At 33.0% G+C, this 24,088-nt stretch overlaps 1 protein-coding gene across 3 annotated transcripts in view; it reads right to left on the reverse strand.

Moving 5' to 3' along the window:
* Positions 1 to 24,088, reverse strand: part of Appl (amyloid-beta-like protein) — a 270,511-nt gene that overhangs the window by 27,745 nt on the left and 218,678 nt on the right. For 2 of the 3 annotated variants that reach the window (XM_077432991.1, XM_077432989.1), the window contains exon 4: positions 7,318 to 7,539. In XM_077432991.1, coding sequence (XP_077289117.1) covers positions 7,318 to 7,539 — 222 coding nt within the window. The remainder of the gene's footprint in view (positions 1 to 7,317; positions 7,540 to 24,088) is intronic. The other variant, XM_077432990.1, reaches the window with a different exon arrangement.

The raw sequence follows: 24,088 nt of genomic DNA on the forward strand, positions 1-24,088 counted from the left end.
AATATAAAACAAATATTTTCGCGAGAAGTCCCTTGTACGCGTGCCTCACAGATGCGAAAGAGAAGGGGAATTCAGTACGCGCCGCGCTAAACAGTCAGTGTGATGATATCCGCCTTTGGAATGACGGCTCTGCTTTAGCCGTCATATATTATATAATTCCACTTTAATACATGATAAAATGAATTTTGTAGCTAATTCCACTAATCAACCTTGCTGATTTTGCATTATTTTAACTTAAAACACACATTTTTAACTGGACGCTTGGAGTCCAGCACAGGGACCAGCGGATTTTTTTAGCACAGTAAGGCAAATGTGAAAAAAACGGTACGTCACTTCGAAATGTTACCGATAAATGATGATATATGTAATACACAAACAGGAACAAACCTGAATTAATAACCCAATTTAGCCAAATTTGCTTTCTAAGAACACGATATATCTATGTACGTTATATACATACGGATGCATGTAGTTGCAATTTTCAAATATTCACCATATTAAATACCTATTGAAATTTGGCCACTAAACTGAGTCGAGTTACCGATATCGTGTTTCCTGAATGACGCCACATTTAAAAGAGGGTTAAAATTGCCTTGGCTTCGTATCGATTGTGACATTTCCTTCATGCTGGGGTTTCGATTGGACCGATTGATGGTTTAATCAGAGTCGATTTTGGATGTGGATAGATATCTCCGGAGGGGTTCGCTCGGGTTGCGATATATAAATTCGGGGCTAATAAACCGCGCATAAATCTCTTCTGGCCAGGGCTCGCTGATAAAACGGCAGTGGCGAGCGATTTACGACCTTACACTCCATGTACGTAGACTCCATTTCGGCGAGTCGCACTTTTATCGACTTTTCGTCGTCTGACGCCGATAAATCCTCGTAGCAGAGACGGGGCTGAATGCAACTCGATGCAATGTAACGGTGTGAAAGCTAACAGAGTAAATACAGTTTAATTCAGGGGTGTACTAACTTTGTTTACTGACTTCTTGCAAGTATATGCCCCATTGTATACTACGTAGGGTGAGTATTATACATTGATTCATTTACTTTTTTACAAGATTATTTTCAACGTTTTGCGATTATTTTGGACACCTCCTAAGCCTCTGAAATCTCTTAAAATTCTTCCGATCGCTTTGAAATTTTTTCATTTTGCGAGGTTTGCCATCGATAGATTTCAATTGTATCCGCCTAGTCAATAATGAAATATAATCTATAAAGACGTGTTTAAAAATCGAAAATTTTGGAGACGGTGACATCTCTCGACCAGAGAAATGTTATAATAATATAAGTACCTTTACGAATAAATAAATTGTGTCAATAATACGCGGTACGTCTCCATAACTACGCTGCAATGCACGGAATATAATCAGGGTCATCACATATTCACTACAGAAATTAAAGTATTATTTTGATATGGATTTATTTACAATTTGAGTATATGGTGGTGTTGGGCGTTGGTGGCCGATCCGTTTCTTTTCTCAGTTGGCGGATTAATTTTATCCACTTTTTTGTATATGTCTGTCCTTGGGAACTCTTAAATTAACGTGTAATGTATAGTTTCAACACAAAATATGTATAATATAAAATGAATGATGTTTATATTAATTAAACTGAAATTATTATTAATATAATTGAGTATTCGGCGCCACCAAGAGAAATGCATTTACACTTATTTAAAAATATTTTTTACTTTTCTCTGGTGCCCCTGAAATTTTATGTAGAATGCGGGCGATCGCCATGACACTTTTAAAAACTGTCAAACTACGATGTTAATTGAATAATATGGTACTTCAATGATCAATTTACTTATAAAAATGTATCCCATGTTGTTTATTGTGTTATTTTGAATGCATTGTGCAATATTTAACGATGCACTTGCCCATCTTGCGATTAATATAAACAAACAGAGAAGTTTTTATCGGACATACGTCGAGCACCAAGCATCAAATACGACTGATGCCAAAATTATTTGCAAGGTCTGTGGACATTCCTCACTTGACAATAATATGACGCCTAAAGCCACTTCTATTATTCTCTGCTCTCGACTACGTGCGGGTGATTGCCCATACATGTTTGACTTTCTGCCCCTCACTCGTTTTGTTAGATTTTAATTGTTTAAACGCCTATAACTTAAATTTCCATTATAGGCTTTTATTATCCCTCAAATATATTTTTATTTCACTAATAGATTATATATTGAATGATAAAAAAGGTTTATATAAAATAAAATGGCCAATGCCAATCCGTGCTATGGTCAAAGCGTCCGCCGCCCGCAGCGCTAATTTTTTGACGTCTTTTTTCGATCATTGTTTTCAACTCTCTGATTTCGGGTTGATTTTGGAATGAGAATGTCTATTCCGAATTGCGATATTTTCCCAACCTTTTATCATATTAGATTTTATAAGCCATTTCCAATTCATCCCGCATGTCGAATGTTAGAGCTGTCAAAACTGCGTTTTTGAAATGCTAGCCAGAATGAGTTTGAAAGTGTGATCCATATATTTTATAATGTAATAATAGTTATCCAAACCAGTCCCAGATATTAGTTTTAGTATTGTATCATAGATTTCGTTTGACAGTGATCGGCGAATACATGCAACCAGTATCGGATACTAGTGGTTAGCATATATGCTCTCGAACATAGTGGTCACGGTTTCGAGTCCCACTGGTCACTGCTGGCCAGACCTTGGTTTGTGCCTCCATGTCGATCGTTTCCTATCAAAATTTGCCAATTTATCTGATTTTCATTGAAACAGCTACAACAAATTGGCAACCTTTACCCATTTCGCGCAAATTCAAAGTTGTCAGCATCCCGGACTTCACTGTACAAAATAGGCTGCAAATTTGTCCATAAATGTCTCGAAAATTTCCAGTTTATAAGCATCTTGAAATTCGACGATTTATATAAAAAAAATAGTCGGAATATGTAAGTTTATCAAAAAAATTATCCATAGATGTCTTCTATGATGGTTTATTAAAAGTATTCTAATATTTGTATATTGATGTTTGTAATTAGCACATTGGGGTTTGCCTGTTAGGCTTTATTCTTTCTACAGTTTCTCAGTTTCTACAGTTTCTACAATTTTCTCCAGCATATTTACACGCTGCGTTGGCCCAGAAATTGGTGTAAGTATTAAGTTAACTGTAGTAAATCAAGGTTTATATTATGATGGTTCATTAATATGCTGATTTCAAAAAAGAACTATGTACTGGGGTTGGAGTGGACTCCCCGCTAGGTCTTGTATACTGATTTTGTACGTTAATGTACGTACGTATATCGTCACGAATAGATATTTCATCCAATACATATATAGAGTCACAGTTTGCGCGTCCCTTGTTTAAATAATCCTAGAGGGAGGGGGTGTGAGTGAAAAATGGCATGGGAGTGGGTCGTTAAAATGAAAAAGTGTGTTCGATTCGAAGCCATTGCATTTTGTCAGCGGTGTCGAATCGATCCGATAGAGCGGAATAATTGATAGGGTTCAAAACATTCGCAATTACGCAGATTGGTGGACGAGAGAGAGAGAGCGAAAAACAATTAGAGTCGATTACTTGACGCGTCCGCACGGAAAATATGCAAATGACGCATTTTGTTTACAAGTTGAATTACAGCTCGTCCCGGCCCAGTCAGAATCCATTTCCAACCGACAATTATTATCCCACTGTGCGGGGGTGGCTGTGTTGCAAAAAAACGAAAAAATGGATGAAAAAAATGAAATTCCGAGTCTCGCACTCGTTCATTCATGCGACGCGCCGATAAAAGGTTAAAAAGCCATGAACCCTCGTTGTCGGCGAGTAGGTCCACACATTGCCGAAACAATGATGTCAAATTAAAATCTATTCGTTGATGAATGCGACGCATAATAAAATCATACTGATTAAACGGCCGACTGCATAAATAGCGGTAATTGAGTACGTGATGGGTTTTCATGAAAATACATACAAAAAACGAGGCCGAATTTCTTCACTATCATTAAACATCATATATAATACATATATGCATATGTATATATAGAAATATATATTTTTTTAATTTAATTTTCATGATATAATTACGGGTTTTATCTCTGGGCGTGAGCTTGTACATATATTATATAAACTTATAGATAATTAATTTTTTAAATCATATTCAAATAGTGGGTAGGATGGTTTTTGTCAATTTGATGGAGGAACCGTTTCAACAATGAAATGAGATAAATTGGCAAGCTCTGATAGGAAACTATCGACCTGGAGTTACAAAATCTGAGCAGAAGCACTGCAGATACATAAATTATTTTCTATCAAGGTCAGCTCACGGGATCGAACCCGGCAACTTCTCGGTGCTTAGCATTAACGCAACCGAGCTATGCTGCTGGCTAATATTGATAAAATAAAAATTGATACTTTCTATGACATAATGATTTGCAGCTATCTAATAAATAAATTTTCAGTCAGTAATTAATTATAGTTGGTTAGTAAATTTACCAGTTTGGTCAGTAAATTCTTTCATTGAATTCATCTCAAAACCATTTCGCTATGAGTAATAGCACAATAAAACTTAATATGTCAAATTTGGAAATGTCTACCTATACCGCATATTGAGCCACTGTGTAGGTCACTGGAAGAGCTATTGTTTATCAGTAGACGGGTCGTGAGTTCAAGTCCCGGCCAAATACGCTGCTGTCGAGATCCTGGTGGTTATTAGAAACACAGATCGACAGTTACCCGTTAGAATTCTCCAATTTATTTAGCTTAATTGCTGTGACCGATCCAATAAATCGGCATCTTTCCTTCCTAGTTTCTGGCAAATTTGAGTTTGTAGTATCTCAAATTTGTTGATTCTTATATAAAATATATAAGATTCTTATGCAAATTTTCTGTTAATCAAAATTTGTAGATTGTACCATAGATGTCTCTATTGTATTATATATGTGTACTGTAATGTTTTTTAAACTGTTAGTACTTGTATATACTATAGTCTAACGTGTGTCGCCTTTGGGAAATTCCAGTCATGGCATCTTTGAAAGAAACGAATGTAATAAAAAAATATACCGATAATTATTTAAAGTCTTAAAGTATACAATATAGAAGACTGGCAAATTATAATTACTGACCATGTATATAATGACCATTTATTTAATTTTTTCATAATTTATTATAGTTAAAGATTATTTATTTAAATAAATAATCACAGTTTTAATTTGTTTTTATTGCTTTCTAGTTTTATAGTTTTATAGAACTAATAAAGAGTATACAAGAGTATACATAACTACGATTGCGAGTTGTGAAGTACAGTTTATCAAAAAAAAGAAAGGATTTAGTGTTGTAGTCTTCAAAAATTTGATTGGCGTGGTAGTAAGAATAATGGATATGTTTGTCCGAGCGAAATATAATACATAATGTATGAAAATCATAACAAGGTTGCTATACATACATAATTCGGACTTACATATGTATGTTTGTACTTCCCTAACAATGTAATATTTTCGTTCTGTGTGCAAGTAATGCTCCTTCTTGGAAAGTTTCTAAACTCACAATGGAAGCACAACTGTGAAACTTTCGTTTATGAACCACAAAAAGACGCCACGGTTAAAGCGAATCAAGCAGAGATGCATATTCTGCTGTCAAGGGAGAAGACTTCTAGCTTAAATGATAAAATGGCTAGAAAGGCAAAAGAGAATGTATAACTCAATTTCTCTGTAGCTTCACAACAATTTCAACGGAAACAGGTAGAGTTTTCTCGATAAGGTATGTTAAGAATCGATACTGAAGTACTTTTCGTTTACGAATATACGATTTTCACTCCCCTAACCCTTGCATCTCGTTCCACTCTTTCAACCTACGAAGATTACTAAATATTTCATATTTTGTATGTATGAATAAAACATGGATTTTCCTGGAACACAAGCATTTTCCGATGATGAAAAACAAAGTTTATTGGAATTCCACCATACAAAACGATGTCTACATATATAAATAGATGCACATCTAAATGGAAGGCAGAAATTAAACGAGGGAAAAAAGTAAAAACCAATACCAAAAAAAAGGAAATCCGGCAACAAGTCTTCTTGGACTTGTACGAGTGTGACGACATTAAATCGCAAACGACACGAAGAGCCCGTTTCTCCAAAACATATTTCATTATTCTCAAAACAAGGCTGGGTTTCATTAAAAGTCTTATAGTTAAAGTGAAACGTGATAACTTAAGCTTGAGTTATGAATGTAATTAGCGTTTTTTTTTCGGGACAAAAGCAAAATATAAAAAAAGAGAAAAAGCCACATCTAGTGTGAGCTGAATGAAGTCTTAAGTAAATTGGCTTGATGAAATTTATATAACATCATTTATTTAAAGCGTTGACTCAAACGCTTTTATAATAAAAAAAATATGTTACGTAAATTAATTCTGAACCATTTATAATTTATTAAAATTTGAAACGAATTTTTGGATCAAATAATATGATTTCATTAGTTGCACTTAATTTGTATTCCGGCTCAAAATGCATAGATATATTTTCGTGCAGAATTTTGAAATCAAGCTTCTCTACAGCTAAATCAAAATGTTACATCTTCACACAGATATTTATTTTGTATTTTTTTCACTTCAACGATTTCGACGATTTTTCGTATGGAATGTATGTACATACATATATGGAATAGATAGAGAAACACGCGTAATATTTGTCAGAAAATATGATTTGAATTTTAAATTTGGCCCCCGTTGGAATTGTCTACCGATCGGTACCACAAATGGGTATTAATATTTATTAATTCTAAAAATAAATCACAATGAAATAAAATCTTTACCCCGACGAATATGTATATATACATACATATGCATATATAGGTAATATTACAATACAAAAGGGACGAAGTTTCAGAGTGGGACGTGCCATCTCTTGGTTTAACATTTCGCAAAATATCACAATCAAATTTGTATGACATTGAGGTGACGCCCCGGGCAGCTGGACTGTCATCCCTTTCGGGTCAAATTTTATTGTATAAATGGGAAAATTCGTGTTATGATGACGAAACAATTGCACAACGACAACCGGTCATACGAACGAGGATTAATTAAATTCCGACGAATAATTAATACAAAATGTATAAAACGGATCCGTTGTTAATACATAAATACATACGTACATATATGCAACGTTAATCAAACGGGCCCGTTAGCGAGCCATCACACTCACTATGGAATGAAAAATGATTTATATGGCTATTAAATACACGAGGGCGACATATCGCTTTGTAAGTGAGATGGATTGCTTTTTAAACATATTATGCACGAGTTTGGATGTAGTATATGTTAGTATGTTTGTATAAAGTTACCGTTGAAGTGTTTGGGGCAGCAGACGAATTCGACTCCGGAGAAGAGGCTGATTCCGCAAGGTAGAAGCATTGCGAAGCTACGAAGTTGGAGACCCCTTTCTTGACAAGCCCTGCCTGCTGTCAAGTTCCATCGGCCGAACTGCCAGCAATGACTCTGGTTGTGGATGTGATCGAAAAGGCATCCTTCTGGTACTAGCAAGGCGTCTGATTGGAATGGTCCTTCTGTAACAATAATATTGAATAATAAGTATTATATTATATTATAAAACATAGATAAAGTAAAAATCAGATTAATTGTAAATAGCTTTTTGAGCTATTTTTACTATTACGCTGTACATATTAACATTATATATAATAACATAATACTATGATTACTAACAAAATTAAATTAAAATTGTAAAATAGAAAATGGTCAGTAGATCAGTAGCTATTAAAATAGATATAAGATGTATTGTGAACATAATTTAGTAATAATAAAAATCATTCAAAAATTAAATAAAAAAAGATTGAAAAATGTTAGGTATACTGGGGACAGATTACACTGAGCAACAAAACTTCACATTTTTGAGTTACCAGGACGGAGACTAACCAATCGTTACTAAGTTTGACCCACTGAATAATGATTTTTGTTGGTTCGTGATCATTTACGAGAAATGAGCGTTTAAAAAAATGCGCGGTTTTTACAGTTTTTTGGCTTTTGCGGTGTTTAAATCAAAATCTAGTATTGTTGTACTCAAAGTGAGTATTGGAATCAATAGTCACATGTTTTTTCTATTGATTTTATTTATTCTTTTAAAATAATTACAATTATATATAGAAACTTTTTTGGTATCAATTTTGTGAAATATTATAATATTGAAATACTTCATGTTTCTGTTTTTACAAAATAAATAAATACTTATAAGATATAAACTTGTGAATATACAAGATTTTATATATATATATGTATGTACATATATATATGCAAAACCATCAAGTCCTTCAGTATTTATTATTTTTTTATGAATTAATTTGTATATATTTAAAAAAAATAGAACCGTGTTTCAAATTATATCTCAATTTTTTATTCTACTAACATTAAAAATTAAATATATTAAAATGAGCCTAAAAAATAATTTAAATATTTTTCATTTAGATATTAAAATTAATCTATATTGAAGCGTAAAATTAATCTAAATAATGTCGGATCTGAATACACGAATATTTTTACTAGCCTCTTCTTACATCTCTTTCGATTTTTACGTCATGATTTTGTCTGACGAAATTTGGGTTCTTATTTATGAATAACCAGCTGAACCTGGCATGCGTTGCAATGCCACAATAACGCATGCAATTCCCGTTCCCGTTCTCGTTTCTCGACGTGTTTCGATAAGTGAATGTTTCAGTTTCGAATTAATACTTAATAATCAAATTAAATTACAGTAATAATAATTTGTCGGAAAAACGCAGGCGGCGAAAACATTTGAAATTATTCAATTGTTTGTTTATTTTACCCTAACAACGCAGGTGGGGACGCGAACACAATTGAAATTATAACGTTGCAATGCCACTCATTCTTGTTTTCCCGTTCCCGTTCCCGGTATTGGGCGATTTTTTTACAGAAACCATTCCGGGCATGCACACAATAACTCATGTAAGTTTCATCGCAATCGGTTGAATGGTATAGGAACGCATACGTGACAGACAGACAGACAGACATTGATTTTTATATATGTATATAGATTCAATTTAAGTATGTACATATAATACACATATTAAATTTTAAATAATTAATACCTGTTTTAAATGAGTAAATCAATCAATTAAATAATATATAAATAAATGTCAAGTTTAAATAATGCAATCCAAATGTAAAGAAATCAATGTAAAAAAAATTGAATTCTAGTTTTTGAACAAATTCAAATTAAAATATGGACAAAGTAAGAAAAGGTGATTCTGTTGCGTTAAGGCACGATTAATTGTGGGATTTTTTTAGGAACAATACATATGTATATTGTGTGTACACGGACATTAAAGGTACCCATTTTCCGCTCGGGTAAATCAAGTAAAAAAAACAAAAAAAAAAACATTATAAAATCCTTTGTTTGTTCGGAGGTGTGCAAAAAGGTTCTGCGAAAAATATCAAGGGCGAGCGGATGTTTCGCGGTTAGGTGATTTTAACAGCAATTCTTAATCCTGGAGACGCCTCGGCGAAGGAAACTTTCAGTAGAAAAATGGTTTTTAGACGGAGATAACGGGTTGTGGGAAGCTTATGCGACTTAACGCCCTTCGCTGTGAATACTGATAGCTGAATTCGTCGCAAAACGACCCCACAATCGCGACACGAGCACAATTTTCAGAATGAGACAAAGACTCCAGAGATTCAACCGAGCAAAGTTTCGCACCGAGGTTACAGATATAGTCACCCCTTCCCCCCCCCCCTCCAACCTCTACCGCTTGGCGAAAATTCAGTTATAAATTGAGTGCGGGTTTAGGAATTTGATATAAATTTTCGGTGCACGGTGTATCGAACCTCTCTGGGGTGCGAGGGGGTGAGTCAAGCTAGACAAAAACACAATGTCGCGATAAATAATTGGAGAGAGGATCCCCCTAGTGCGGTAAACAATTCAGGATTGTGGTCTACGGCCCGTGGGGACCAATCCGGCTGAACATCCGGGAGCATCGATATATCCGGTATGTGAGGCCGCTGATTTTCAACACGGCCGGGAATATTTTAGGACGAAGCTTGGATGCTTTGTTTCTAAATCATTGAACGGTAAATGTATGTATGTACCTACAGATGGTGCCTGTTTAACATTTAATTTTCATATTAGGCATTTTTTAGTGACCCGTTCAAATTTATTTATGCTAAGCTTTGCCGTTTGTAAAACTTAAAAATCATATACTATTGGTTTTACCCGGCTTTGCACGGTATTTGTAATAAAAACCGCTTAAACATGGCTAATCTAATAGTAAACATTCATTTGTTTTTTTTTATTCCGGCACTGAAACAGGAATCCGGACCCGGAACTGAAAAAGGAATCGGGATCCGAAAATGAAAAAAGAATTTCGATCCGGAACATGTAACAGTTATCGGGATCCGGAACTGAAACAGTAATCGTGATCCGGAATTGAAAAAGGCATCCAAATCTGGAAATGAAAAAAGAGACTGGAACCGGAATTGAAAAAGTATTCCGGAAACGGAATCGAAATTATACATTGGATATTCAATGCGTACTATGTATTTTTAGAATAGATCGAGGAGCTCACTGATAGAATCAATGTATACCAGCAGGAGGTTGTGAGTTCAAATCTTGGTTGGAATCGAGTAATTATTTGATTCTGAGAACTGGGTGGTTACAAATGCCCAGATAGACCGTCTCTTGCTAAAGTTGCCGATTATCTATATGTAGATTAATTGTTGTGACGGAAGAAGAATGCCTCCAGTTTCTCGCAAATTCGAGTTTATAGCATCTCAAAATTGTTGATTATTATAAATATGTTATCTAAATACTCTGTAAAAATGCGTTCTCGCAAATTCACTATATATCGGATTTGTTGATTGTTGATTATACTAGCTTGTCCATACACGACTCTTTTGTATTGTATAATAATGTTTAGAGTTGTTAAAGTGCAAGACATTCCCTACTCTGTATTTTATTATTTTTACTTTATCTGCAATGATATTTTTTGTCTGTGTATATGCATATGTATATATTTTTATTTTTCTCATCTCTCTGTATTCTTTCGACCAATTGTGGCGCATTAGCGACTCCTGTAGTGGCACAATGGTCCAAACTTAAACTTAAAAAATAAATAAATAAACAATCATAAAAATTACAAAAGACTCGTCAGCAATGCCATTTGAAGTTTCAGAAGTGTAATTGTAAAAACTATACCCCGGCACTAAAATCCAGTAGTGATAGATTAAACTAGATTAATATGAATTATCATTAATTAGCTGACAAACACAAGAAGTGGGCTAAGGCAAGAGGGGACAACAAAATGAGCAGAACTTCAATATATCTTTGCTAAACTTCACCGTAGCGTGAGTGAAGTGTCAAAAGAGGATAAAAGAAATTACGTTGAATATGTGACGTCAAAGACTTAGGTGAAGTGATATGGATAATACGACACGAGATGTTGTTGTAAGTAGCATATACATATGTGAGCTTAATATTTCACGTCGAAAATAGGATACATTTTACATACATATATTGTGCTGAAATAATATTTCTTAGCTATTACAGAAGACGGTCAATTTGGATTAAATAACAGTCCAGATCTTTCCAGGAGCGATAATCGTACAGCCTGTCTAGTAAACTTTATTGATGTTCCTTTTGTGGAAAGATCGATTTGGTTACTGAACGCTTGCTGTATGTGTATTGCTTTGCCAGATTTGTACGGTTATATCAAACGTTTCTATATATAATCCAGAAAGAGTATGAAATGAGTGAAAAATTACATCACACGGTTAAATTTGCCTTCATAATGGTGGGGAGTAATGGACGAAACAAGCCCGGCTCTCGAGAAGGTCAAGGGCGCATAATTTATTAGTCCCCCCATCCTCATTTTGGCGTCTACTCCATTTGAAAAGGGAAGTTGGACCGTGGCGCCGAGATGTAATTAGAGTGAGGGGACAAAAAGGTTTACGATCCCTGGGCGAAGGCGACCGGACGAAATGGCGCTTTGTAGACGACGGGAAAAAAGACTCGGAAGAAAGTGTAGTCGTGGCGAAAATATTGTCCAATGAAAGGTTTTCAGATGTGTTATCGGCAATGTCTGTAATCTAGGCATTTCATACAATTTCTAGAGAATATAACAAATAAATTTGAATGTAAGAAATGTTGCACGAATTTCAGGACTATAACATTTTTGCTATCATATAAAATATGTAAGAATATAAGTAATGACATATTAAATATATATAATATATAGAAAAATATTTAAAGCAATAAGATCTACATTGTTTATATGTTTATAATACAAACAAAACGAAGTACAACAAATATGTACAAAACATATTTGATTAAAATCAAGTGAGCACATTTATCTCATCCAAGATTACCTATACATATGATAATTGATAGCACAATGTAAGGCAATTCGTGGTATATAATATATAATATTCTCAATATACCAAATATTTAATCGCCATAGTTCTCTATCAACTCGAAATAAAATAAAATTATAACCTATGCTACACCTGTATGGAATAAGGTCTTTGAGCACTTTTTCTATTATTCTGTAAATTAACATTAAAATAATATAATACTATGATTACTTAAAAAAAATTGACAAATAGAAAATGATAAGTAAATCAGTAGCTATTAAAATAGATATGTATCGTGAACATAATTTGGTATTAATAAAAAACAATTAAAAATCAAAATTATAATAGTTGTGTCGAATAAAAACTATACAAAATCATTTGTTTAATAATATCCATAATTACTAAATAATTTATAAAATAGCAAACAGGATATTATCTATCTAATTGAAATTGAATTTCCAAATAAGTTTGCGACATATGGACCCTTTAAAACTTCTCTACAAAGCATGAAAAGGTTCAAGGACTATCCGCTTAAAACCTCAGATTTAAAGTATTATCCATACAATGTATCTTATGTATTATGTATCAGAATAAATTAATATTTCTACATTAAAACAAAGAGTTTTCTGCTTTGAAATTAGGTTATTATTCATTATTATTTTCAGTATTATTATAAGCCTATCTAATAATACATATGAAGTAAAAATCCGGAATTGCTGCAAAATTTTTCCGTCACGTTTAATATCGTCAATAAAGCAGAGCGGTCATAGAAAGTGAACGTCCCGATTTTTCGACCGGAATACCTACATATGTATATTTTAGATGGGGTTTTAAGAGAATATACATACATATGTATATAGGTAATATCCGTTTCATGTCTAAAATATGCTTCCGAATAATATTGAAATTGACGTAAAATTTTCCTTCGACCTTTCTTCTTCTTCTGCTCCGAAGTTACATTATAATGCTACAGCGTATTATTGATCGCAGATTGTAATTTCATTAACTGGAAAAGCCTATAAATATATGTATGAATACAATGTAAAGGTCGTGCAAAGTTAGCGGCGAACAAGCGAAATTTTCAAGAAAATTTCTGAGTAAACATAAAAGGGTAGACAGAGAGAGGATAATGAGAGATCTTATAAATACAATATATTAAGTGAAAATACTTGAATAATGTATTGAATAAAGTTGGTGGAATAAAATTTATTTTGAAGGGTTGTTAGCGGTCGTAGGAGGGTGAAAAGCCCTTTTCGATGTTGTGATTGGAAATCTGTGTCGTGATAAATATCTGAAGGGGCCTACAGGTTATTCGTCATTGACTGTTGACCACTGCCTGACAACACAATCTATCAAAATAACAGATGTGACCAATTTTCCGAGGACACTTTTGGGTTTGGTTGTACATACATATATACATATTGTATGTACTTGAACCCATTTCAAAAAAATGCACAGAAAGATGATAAAAAAAATGGTTGAACATTTTTAAAAATTTCAGAGCTCAAAAGTAAAAGGGGAGAAGGAAAAAAAGAAGCCGGTCCGATAAGTCGCAATTTTTCAAAAGCCACACGTTTCCCTATTCAAATTAGAGCAATTTTTCAAGAAACTTTCCGATTTTTACGAATGAAATGACAAGAATTCAACCGAGATATATTTAAGTGAAATTTATGCGAAAGGTACGAGGCAATAATGTCTGCCTTATCTTGCTATTTTTAGCACAAATCATAAGAATATTTTAATTATTATAAAAGCAAGTAAAAAATATGAAACGACAAAAAAAATATATTTTCGAAGATTTAATTGGCAAAATTTATAAAACCACAATTTATTATGAAAATTTTAATATAAAAACTTCATCAAAAGAGTACGTCGTCAAATTATTACAGCACCTTCATTAAAATCGTATTTAAATGTTATATGATATATAATTTTCAGACGCGAAAACGTCAAGGTCGAACAACAAGTACATACCTACAGGATTATTTATTTAATACTTTTACAAGACAAAATAAATTTATAAAATTCAAACTGAAACACCGTAAGCAGCACCTGAAAATCCGAAACGATATTACATATACATATGTACATGCCTTCCCATAGGCAAAGTAACAAGCGTATTATTGGAATACACGCATAAAAATCAGTTTTCACATACAGAACACAAAAGAATTCTCAAAAGCGCCACAAGGGAGATTGTTACGTTCATTTCCAAAATATAGATATTGTCGACGATGAAACTTCAAAAGAAATATTCAGGTCGAACGGATTGAATCTATGTAGGAAGGGGTACATATGTACATATTTCACCTACGTATGTAGTATCTAGCACTAGTCACAAAAGAAAAGACGAATGCTAGGGGGGGATCGAACCAGATAGAAGGGGGATGAATCACTTCCTGTGTGAGCCACGTGTGACCACAATCCGAGGAAAGGCTTCCTCGACCACAGCGGACCTTAAGCCCTATAAAAAGCCCACGATCGAGCCAATAAGGTCCTTTGAGGTGACACAACCCGTAAAGAATCCCCAGGCTATTGTGTTGCGCGACTAGTGATGCCCTGCACGTATCATTACACACCCCCTTTCAATACACAAAATACGTTATTTACGTGCCACATATAAATTTATTTTTAAGGATATATGTACATATCGATGGCAGGATACAGTGGCGAAGAGGATGGTTTGGGTCACCATAATATGATGGAAGGTGACACTGTATTAATATTTGATGAAATGCAAGTGCAAGTGTCGTATAGAAAGGTCATTCAATGAAGTATGTACATATGTACATATGTACGATTAATTTTAAAATTGAATCAAATGCGCATTGAAAGTCTTAAATTTATTCGTGAATATTGCTTTGCCTTCACCAGTTATGCCAAATTTTCCATGTAGTATCTAAGAAGATTACGTTCAAAGTCGTACCAATTAGCATATATTCGTTGAAAGATCCTATTGTTATTTTAATCACGCGTGAGAGGCATGCCATAAGGAGATTTCAAAATAATATAAAACATAAAGATCGAACGTATCCCATTTTAATGACACAGTAAAAAAAAAATCTATAAAAAATGTATCCCTTTGTATATTTGTTCTTCTAATAATATCCTTTTTTATATAAATCTTGCTCTTCTTTTAACAATATTCTCCTTCATATTAATCCTTTTTGCTGTTATTTTTCTTGCTTTCAATTTCTATTGTTTGATCATTTTTCTTAGTAATAAATATAATCCATATCTACCAATATGCCTTTCTTCTTTGTTTTTCCTTTTTTTTCGTTGTTGTTATTAATCTTTAGAAACTTTTTTGGTGTCAATGTTGTATACGCTATAAAACTGTTAGTTTCTGTTAAAAAAAAGTACAAAGTTTGGCCATATGTGTGTGTCGCTAAGGTAAATAAAAAAAATAGATGTATGTATATATTTACATATATATGTATATGTACATATATAAAAAATGTCAAAATATTATAAAACCAAGTGATTAAAGTGACCGATACTGTTTAACAGATACACATCTATAATATAATATTATACGATTTAACCCTTTCAATCACGACGCGAAAGGGCGTGACGTCCGGAGTTTGATTTTCCGGGGTTACAAAACGACGATAGCGAGAGGAAAAGCGCCTCCGCTTAAATTACAGGGTCGCACAATCAATTTTCCTCGCAGATATGCGGCAGGGGAGGGGCGGGGGCGGATGCTGTAGAGAGTAGGAGGTATCGGGAAAATGACAAAGTCACGAATAGCCTGTTTCAAGATATCGATCTTTTGTGTCGGATGTGCAATTGTTTCCGTCGAGACAAATAACCGCGATCGCACTAATTAAAAGACAACATACGACTTTGGAACGAGGTGGTGTACAAATTAATTTTCCGCGCTAATTAGCGGAACATTCTCAGTATACCCGTTTTCAAATAAGGATACCAACGCAGTGGTGGTTGTGATGATCTTTTACGGCAATCTTTCACTTCCACGATTCTTCGATTGAGATTTGAATAAATAAGAAATTCTTGTCGATACTACTCAAAATGTCACGGGTTCAAATTTATAATTAAATTTCACTACCACTACATAGATAGTTCAATTCCCAGAAAACTAGAAATGTGTTCCAGAAAAGTGTCTATTTCATGTCAGATTAAGGAACGGATTATTTAACTAATACGTACATATATATTATGTAATAGTAGGGTCGAATCGTCGACATTAACATGGTTTTAAGTTACGTGCCTTTAAATGCTTCAATTTTAATCTCTCGACTATTGGAAAACTCGATATATTTAAATATTATAAAGCAAACACTGAATGTTGATTAATTAACATGGTAACCATGTAAACGTTTACCATTTTCAATAGGTATTATAGCTTCTATCAACTTTCATTAACGATTCTGTGAAAGACTTTGTGAATACGTTTTGGGAAAGGGTAAGAGAAGGTGTCAGCACAAATTTTGATATAATTTTGTATGTATTTGAAATTGTCATCGGAAGTATTTATCTTTGTAAAGTTTTAAGAAAATCAGTTCGGTGCAAATGGATATAAAATTGATTGAACCTTTGTCTATATATAGATACAATAACTTTTAACCAACGAAAATTTGACAATGAATTTTATTATTCACAATAGAATTGAGCAGTATCTTTTATGTATATATTCATTCCAAATTGCCTAAATAAACGTTTGCCTAGATTGTTTTGATTGAATAGAAAAAAATAGTTAAAGCAAACTTTCCAAACTCATAGAGCACACAATCATAATATAGTAGTTTTTAATTGAAAAATATTCGAATTTTTCTGTATAGGGGCTCGTTTAAAAAAACTCAGGAGATGAAGCACGACGCTTTCAAGACAAGATGCCTTGTTGTGTACCCGTTTATTGGATTTGCGTTAAATTGAATCTACGCGAGCTGCTTGCTCCGTGGTGTTCTCGTGTATACGTACATATATATGTACATACATACGTATTTTGTCGAGGAAAGACATACATACTCCATAGCTTACTTGGCTGCTGTGAGGCCTCCCCACTTTTTGATGGAGAGAAAGAAAATGAAAAACGTAAAGCGGACGAATTAATTAATTCCTTACGTGGCGAAACGAAATAAGGAAGCCTGTGAAGGGACGCTTCGCTCACCCAGCGAAAATTGTGTCTACGACGCATACTATGTATTATCTCTATTATGTATGTACTGATTTAGAATTCGTTTTTATATAACTAATTAAATATTCGTTTTTATATAGCTTTATATTATAATTCGAAATTATAATATAAAGTTTAAAAATAATAGACAAATTATTAGTCTTAGAGTCTTACATATAGGGAGTGTTTACTCTTATTTACGAGATTTATCAAATCCGAAGTAATAGAATATGGTACATGTCAGATGTTACATAGATGTATGATCAGCTAAGATGTCTTAATCAATTCGATATTTAAATATTTGCGTTCACAGCAAGGGTCGTTGTGAACGGAATTCGTATGAATCGTAAATCAGAGTTTGCCTACTACTAAGTTATATGTTGGTTTGAATCTTATAAATGGAATAAATAACAATTCTACTATGAATAATGGACAAACAATTATAGCTATTGTTCGGCAATTTCGATTGGTACGTTTTCTCAAATACTTGCAAAAAATTATCACTTATTAGATTTATGGTACATTTATTATATATTACAGAATACGAAGATTTATTTATTTAAGAATACTTGAGAAAGCTGACACAGTTGATGGACTAAGGGTTTTGTTAATACAAAAAGATTAAACAGGCTTTTTTAAGAAACGAGCCGTTATATTTGGAAGTGACGAAAGTCCAATTTTCAGTTTCAAAAACACCATTTCTGTTTGACTTAATTTACAAATTGCTATCACTTATTTAAATTCGATATGTCCAGACTCTCACAAAAACAGAATAAACGTATGTCAGGTTACTAGTATTTTTAAATATTGTAAAACGCAAAACATTATATTTAATTTTTTGCGAGATATTTCTCGAAATGATGAAAAGTGGACTTATGCCAAATAAAACGGCTCAAATTATTGTATTTAATTGGTCTACGAAATAATTTCAATTGAAAAACACAATAGAGTAGTAGATAAGAAGACCTTCTACAGTGAGCTTATTTTAATAAAAAAAGGAATTTTCATAGGGAAATATGATTTGAATATGAAATTTTTGAATAGAAAAAGTATGAATATAATCTTACTCCCAAGGGATTGCCAAATATTCAGCCATTGTGAGCTGCGAGACTGCTGAGTAATTGAAAAAGAAAAATATGATTTAAATATTAAATTTCTCGTCCAAAACAGGCCTAGAAGCGTTTTTATAAGCGACAACACGACTTTCACATATAAGCCACATACTACATGTATTATTCGCAAAACGGACGGCGACGTGAAAGCGGCGAAAAGGGTTTTTAGCGCTCTAAAACCTTTTCGGCGCGGGACGTTATCGGCGCTTGATGGTGTCGTCGGACGCGCGTGGAAATCTTGACCAGGTTTTTCCGCGGTGAAAAACGGCTTTTCCTAGCGGGCCGCTCACCTGTGAAAAAGCCTTTGGAGGTACATACATTCATACATACATACAAACACACACAGGTCTACCTGTATAGGATGGGTAGGGGGGAGGGGGGTGGCAGCCGCGTCGACGTTTTATGGCAACTGGGGTATGGGGGGATTCGAGGGGGAGCCCGACCAATCAATACTTCAGAGGGGGAGGGGATAAGGTGGGGACAGGAGGGGGACACATACTTCTGCAGCAGGGTTTCTCAAACTTTTCGCCGTAGAGTGCGGTGTTACTTTGGTGACATGTCAAAGTAATCGACATCGCTCCGTTTGAATTTTCCGACCGAGGAAAATGCAGTCGGAAATGAACTTCACGTTTAGTCCTGTCTATGTTATTTAAAGAGTACACATTTTGATAGGATATTTTGAGTGACATAAATATACATACATACATATGTAGTTAGACTTGTGAGATGAAAGTTTTCAGTTTGATACTCGAATGAAGTCGTGAATTATTGTAATTTTTACAAGGTGTTTATTATTATGAAATATATAAATATGTATGTACTTATGTTATTGATGATAGCTATTTACAAGTTTTAATTATTTTAAATACTATACAATACTGTTGGATTTTTCAATTCGTATTTCGATTCGTATTTTTCGGTTTGATTTGTATTTCACTCGAGATGGTTACGTGTAAACTTTCTATCAAAGTATTGCTTTTACAATTTCAAGTACTATAAAATGTGTACTTACGAGTATGAACATTTTCACTTAATTATTCATTATTTAAAGGTTTACTTTAAGCAAAAAAATAATGACAATATACTGTAATACATTTTTTTAATGTAATATCTACATTATTCTACTTACAATAGTGGCTATACTTAGAATAGACAATAATATAAGAGAAACTTTGTAAAAGTTATGAAAAATATACAATGTAACCCAAGCTCATAAAAATTGGAATACGTATTATGAATTTAACTTTGTATATACTTATAAAAAGCCATCAAACTTATTAAGTTTATTACAAAAATACTGATTATAATTACTGAAACATCTACAGCTTATGTCTTTCGTCTTCTCCTTATTAAAAAGTATTATTACAAAGTTACAACGTTAATTAAGATAAAATATATAATATTAATTATGTAAGCTACTGAGAAAAGGAAAACAATACCTTGATAAGAAGAATATAGCTATTAGTAACGAATTTCGCCAAGGGGTAGTAATAATATTTGATTATTGAAAGATGTTGAAGACTATTGAAGGCTCTATATTTTTCTTATGACCGTCCAAATTAACAACAATAACTTACATAAATATTTTATAAACACGTAAAAAAATCCAATATTGTCTCACTTAAAACAACATTTTATATAATAACCACATAAACCATTGCTATTACGATAAGCCTGCACGAACTCTACTTAAAGTTTTCTCCGAATAGATATAATAAATAAAACAAAAAGATAAACACTATTATACCTACATATATATGTATAAAATATGATATAAATTAGTACACACATATGTACATATAAGATGAAACACGAAGCTTATATAGTATTATACGAGTACGTATTAATAATATATAGGGAATTTTATACGCTGTACGCCCGAGGAAAATAAGGTTTTAACCTTGTAATTTATGGGATTATTTTGAAAGGCATTATATGAAATTCGGATGGCGATATATCATACGTGTATAATAGATATGTGTATGGGAAAAATGATGGAACCAAGGTCACACATGTAAGACATCTCCGGAGGGGATGGCCACCCTAAAGGTTAAGGCTTTCAATAAGATCGAGCATTGTTTTTAAAATTGAAATACACGATAACATATAAATACACTCATATGTATGTACACATGTATGTATGTTAGTTACGCACGGCTAGAGTTATGAATTTATGGTTGTTACATGGTAGTACTATCGTGTGCAACATTGCGAATTTCAATCTTTTTATTCGAGATTTACGACTTTGTGCATATTGGAACTAGAATGGGAAAGATTTAGAGCGAAGATGCTACCAATGTTATTGCCATTTATTAGATAAGCAATATCTGCATTTTGCATAGGTAAAAGTTTAAATATCATTCAGCTTCAAATTTAACCATGAGTGAAAAATTAAATCTATAGTTTGAGAGGCAATCTTTCAAGTGAAATTTCTGATCAATAATTCATCATAAAAGAGGAATTTTATAAAACTCTTAATAAATTTGTAAAATGGCGTGGAAGTAATATGAAAATAGCAGAATAAAAATTATAATGTATGAATAATACTATAAAGCTAAAAAAAATTTCAAAAATTATTAATATGATTTGTGAGCTGTTATATTAAAGTTTACTGGAAAAGTAAGTTCCAAGAATTTTTTTATCAATTTAATAACTTTTATCATGCTGGAAAGTGCGTACTTATAATATTATTTCTTTCATCTTTATTTAAATGGAAAAATGTATAAAGATAATATATTTCTTTTATTATTGAATAAATGAAATATGTATGTATGTATGTACGTATATAATACATACTAATTACGTATATAATACATACATATTAATTTTTGAGGTAAATTTTTATAAACTTGCGTAAACATTCCATCATTTAGTTTGTTCCGGAAAATCTACATGTAATATACTGTTTTAAAATCTAATAGTCCTATAATATTGAATTTGGGCTTGTTTGTATAAACTAAAAGATGACGTCTTAAACGAAGACCGTGTGAAATTTAAAGGAGGTTTTTAATTTTATATAAGTATGTATGTATGTAGGTGCGTCAAATTAAATTCCAACGAAATGCTCACCGTAGTACATATTTTCATATATAAATTAGCTCGCGTATTCCGTTCATTTCGAACGTTTTGGAATTCTCAAAAGAAACGAATTTCTCATTCAATTTTCGTCATCGTGCGGGACGTACGAAATGCAAATTCGCGCGAAACTTTCCGCAAGTTCCAAGTTGTACGACGGTTCGAATTCCGTCGTGTACCAGGTTTGAACCGAAAGTGTGGGAGAATGCGGTCGATAGAATTCGACGATGGTCATTTTCTCGGTCATTAATCGCGACGAACTTTAACCCTGTGCGAAATGCCGATCGTGGATACACAAAAGGGTAGCGCACACAAACACGGCTCAGACTTACACCTGTTATACAGGGTAGAGTCAGAGTCGGTAAATTTTGATCAAATAATCATCATCTACTTTACACATTATTTTTACTGTGAGTACTTGTAATATTCTTTTATTTTAATTTTAGTTTTAAGGCATAATAGGAAAAAAACCATCAACTCTAATTACAATTTTGGAATAAATAGAACACTTGTTACTGTCACACTTCTATCATGACTTTAAAATAACTGTTTTTTCTAAAATACAATGATTTAAATTCAGTTGATTACGACTTATTTATTGCATTTAGTTACGTATTATATATGTATCTGTTGTATATTGAAAATGATTTTTTTTCTAATTAAATATTATAGACAGCAGCTGCAGATTTAGCATTATCCAAACTATATCAGTAGCTATAAAATTACGTTGAAAATCAAGATTTGAACTATAAACTTTACAATCATAAGAAAAACATATTTTGCGTAGAAAAGTTAATTTTAGAAAATCAATCACTTCTGACAGTTCATGTAAATTTGTATGAAGCTATAGAAATATATGTATGAAATTTTAAAATTATAACAAGGTTTGAGTCATATATGTATGTATGTTCTCAGCATTAAAGAAAAACAAATTTAAAATAAAATTATATAAAAAAAATCATTGCGTTTTTTATTTAAATAAGAATAAGAGTGGATGTTTTAATTGATGTAAAACAAACAATTTAAAATAAATCAGTGAGTAAATGCATGAATTGAAAACACTACTTACGACCCATCACACTCTACGCAATCATCACACAGCACAGGTAAAATTTGCAAAATCGAATTTCCGAAATAGCAGAGCTCTCATTAGGTGAATTACCAAAGAGCCACCGCGCCCTGTCAAATGCACAAAAAGCAAGGGGGCGTGACGTCACCGAAAACCACCATAAGCGCGCACGGGTCGAAATAACGAACGAGATTTTATCAAAAAGCCGTACGTACGTGTACGGTTGCGTCGTAAGCCGTTTTAAATTGAGAGCAGGGGCGGGGGCGGGGGCGGGTTGGAAATAAAATATGATAAAGCTCGATAATTATTTCGCAAAGGGCGTATATATCACCTGGCGTCTGTGCGCGTGTTGTTAGTAGGGGGCGGGAGAAAAGCCACACACCGAAAATTCATAATCAAAAATACACGGCAGGAGTATTATTTATACGAGGGTAATGAAGATGAAGGGTGGTTCCGAACGCCGAGTGGGGTTAAAATATTAATGTTGCAACATTTTTATAGCGATTTTTACTGCCGCGATTCGACGAGCCTTGTTAAACTCTATCTGTGTTCCGAAATTTTTACAAATCGCATTAAGAGCGTCTAATAACGTCTTCAGAGTAGTAAATCATGATCATAAACAATATTTTTATGACATTCCAAATGCACACGTGTAAAATTTGCTATTAAACTGATGGACTGTTTTCATTCTGATGTGAATAAAATTTTACTTTTTATTTACAAGGTACATACATATGTACATATGTATAATAGTTAAATTAGGTACACAGTCTTTTGAGTTGTACCTACTTGTAGTTGCCTTTTAAATTTAATATTAACACAGACTAATTGACTGTGAGACTTGAATGGCTTTGTGATTAATTTACTTGTTCGCATTTCGTCGACATTGCATACTGAGAATTATCATTATATGTATTATTATATTTTGTTCTTTTGTTCGTTTTGAGGCGAGGATTTCCAACCAAGTACAAGATAATATAATTATGTACAACAAGCCGAAATTTGTTGAAGACTCACTATTGTTTTAAAAACTAAGAAATTCTACTAAAATTCAGTCAAGGGTGAATTAATTACAAAAAATTACATTTCATAACACAAATATATAACTTGAAAAACAACACACGTATTTACTGTGCAGATTAATTGATGACTTAATACAAAGTCAAATGCAAACATAGATACAGTAGAAATAAGTGAATTGGAACATATTAAGGCAAAGTGTCACTAGAAGAGCTATTGTTTACCAGAAGAGAGGTCGTGGGTTCCAATCATGGTCAAAAAAGGCTGCTGGCGAGATCTTGACGGTTATCTAAACACATATCGAACGATTCGTGCTAGAATTTTCC

This window comes from Arctopsyche grandis, chromosome 6 (assembly GCF_051622035.1).
Source record: "Arctopsyche grandis isolate Sample6627 chromosome 6, ASM5162203v2, whole genome shotgun sequence".
Classification (NCBI taxonomy): domain Eukaryota; kingdom Metazoa; phylum Arthropoda; class Insecta; order Trichoptera; family Hydropsychidae; genus Arctopsyche; species Arctopsyche grandis.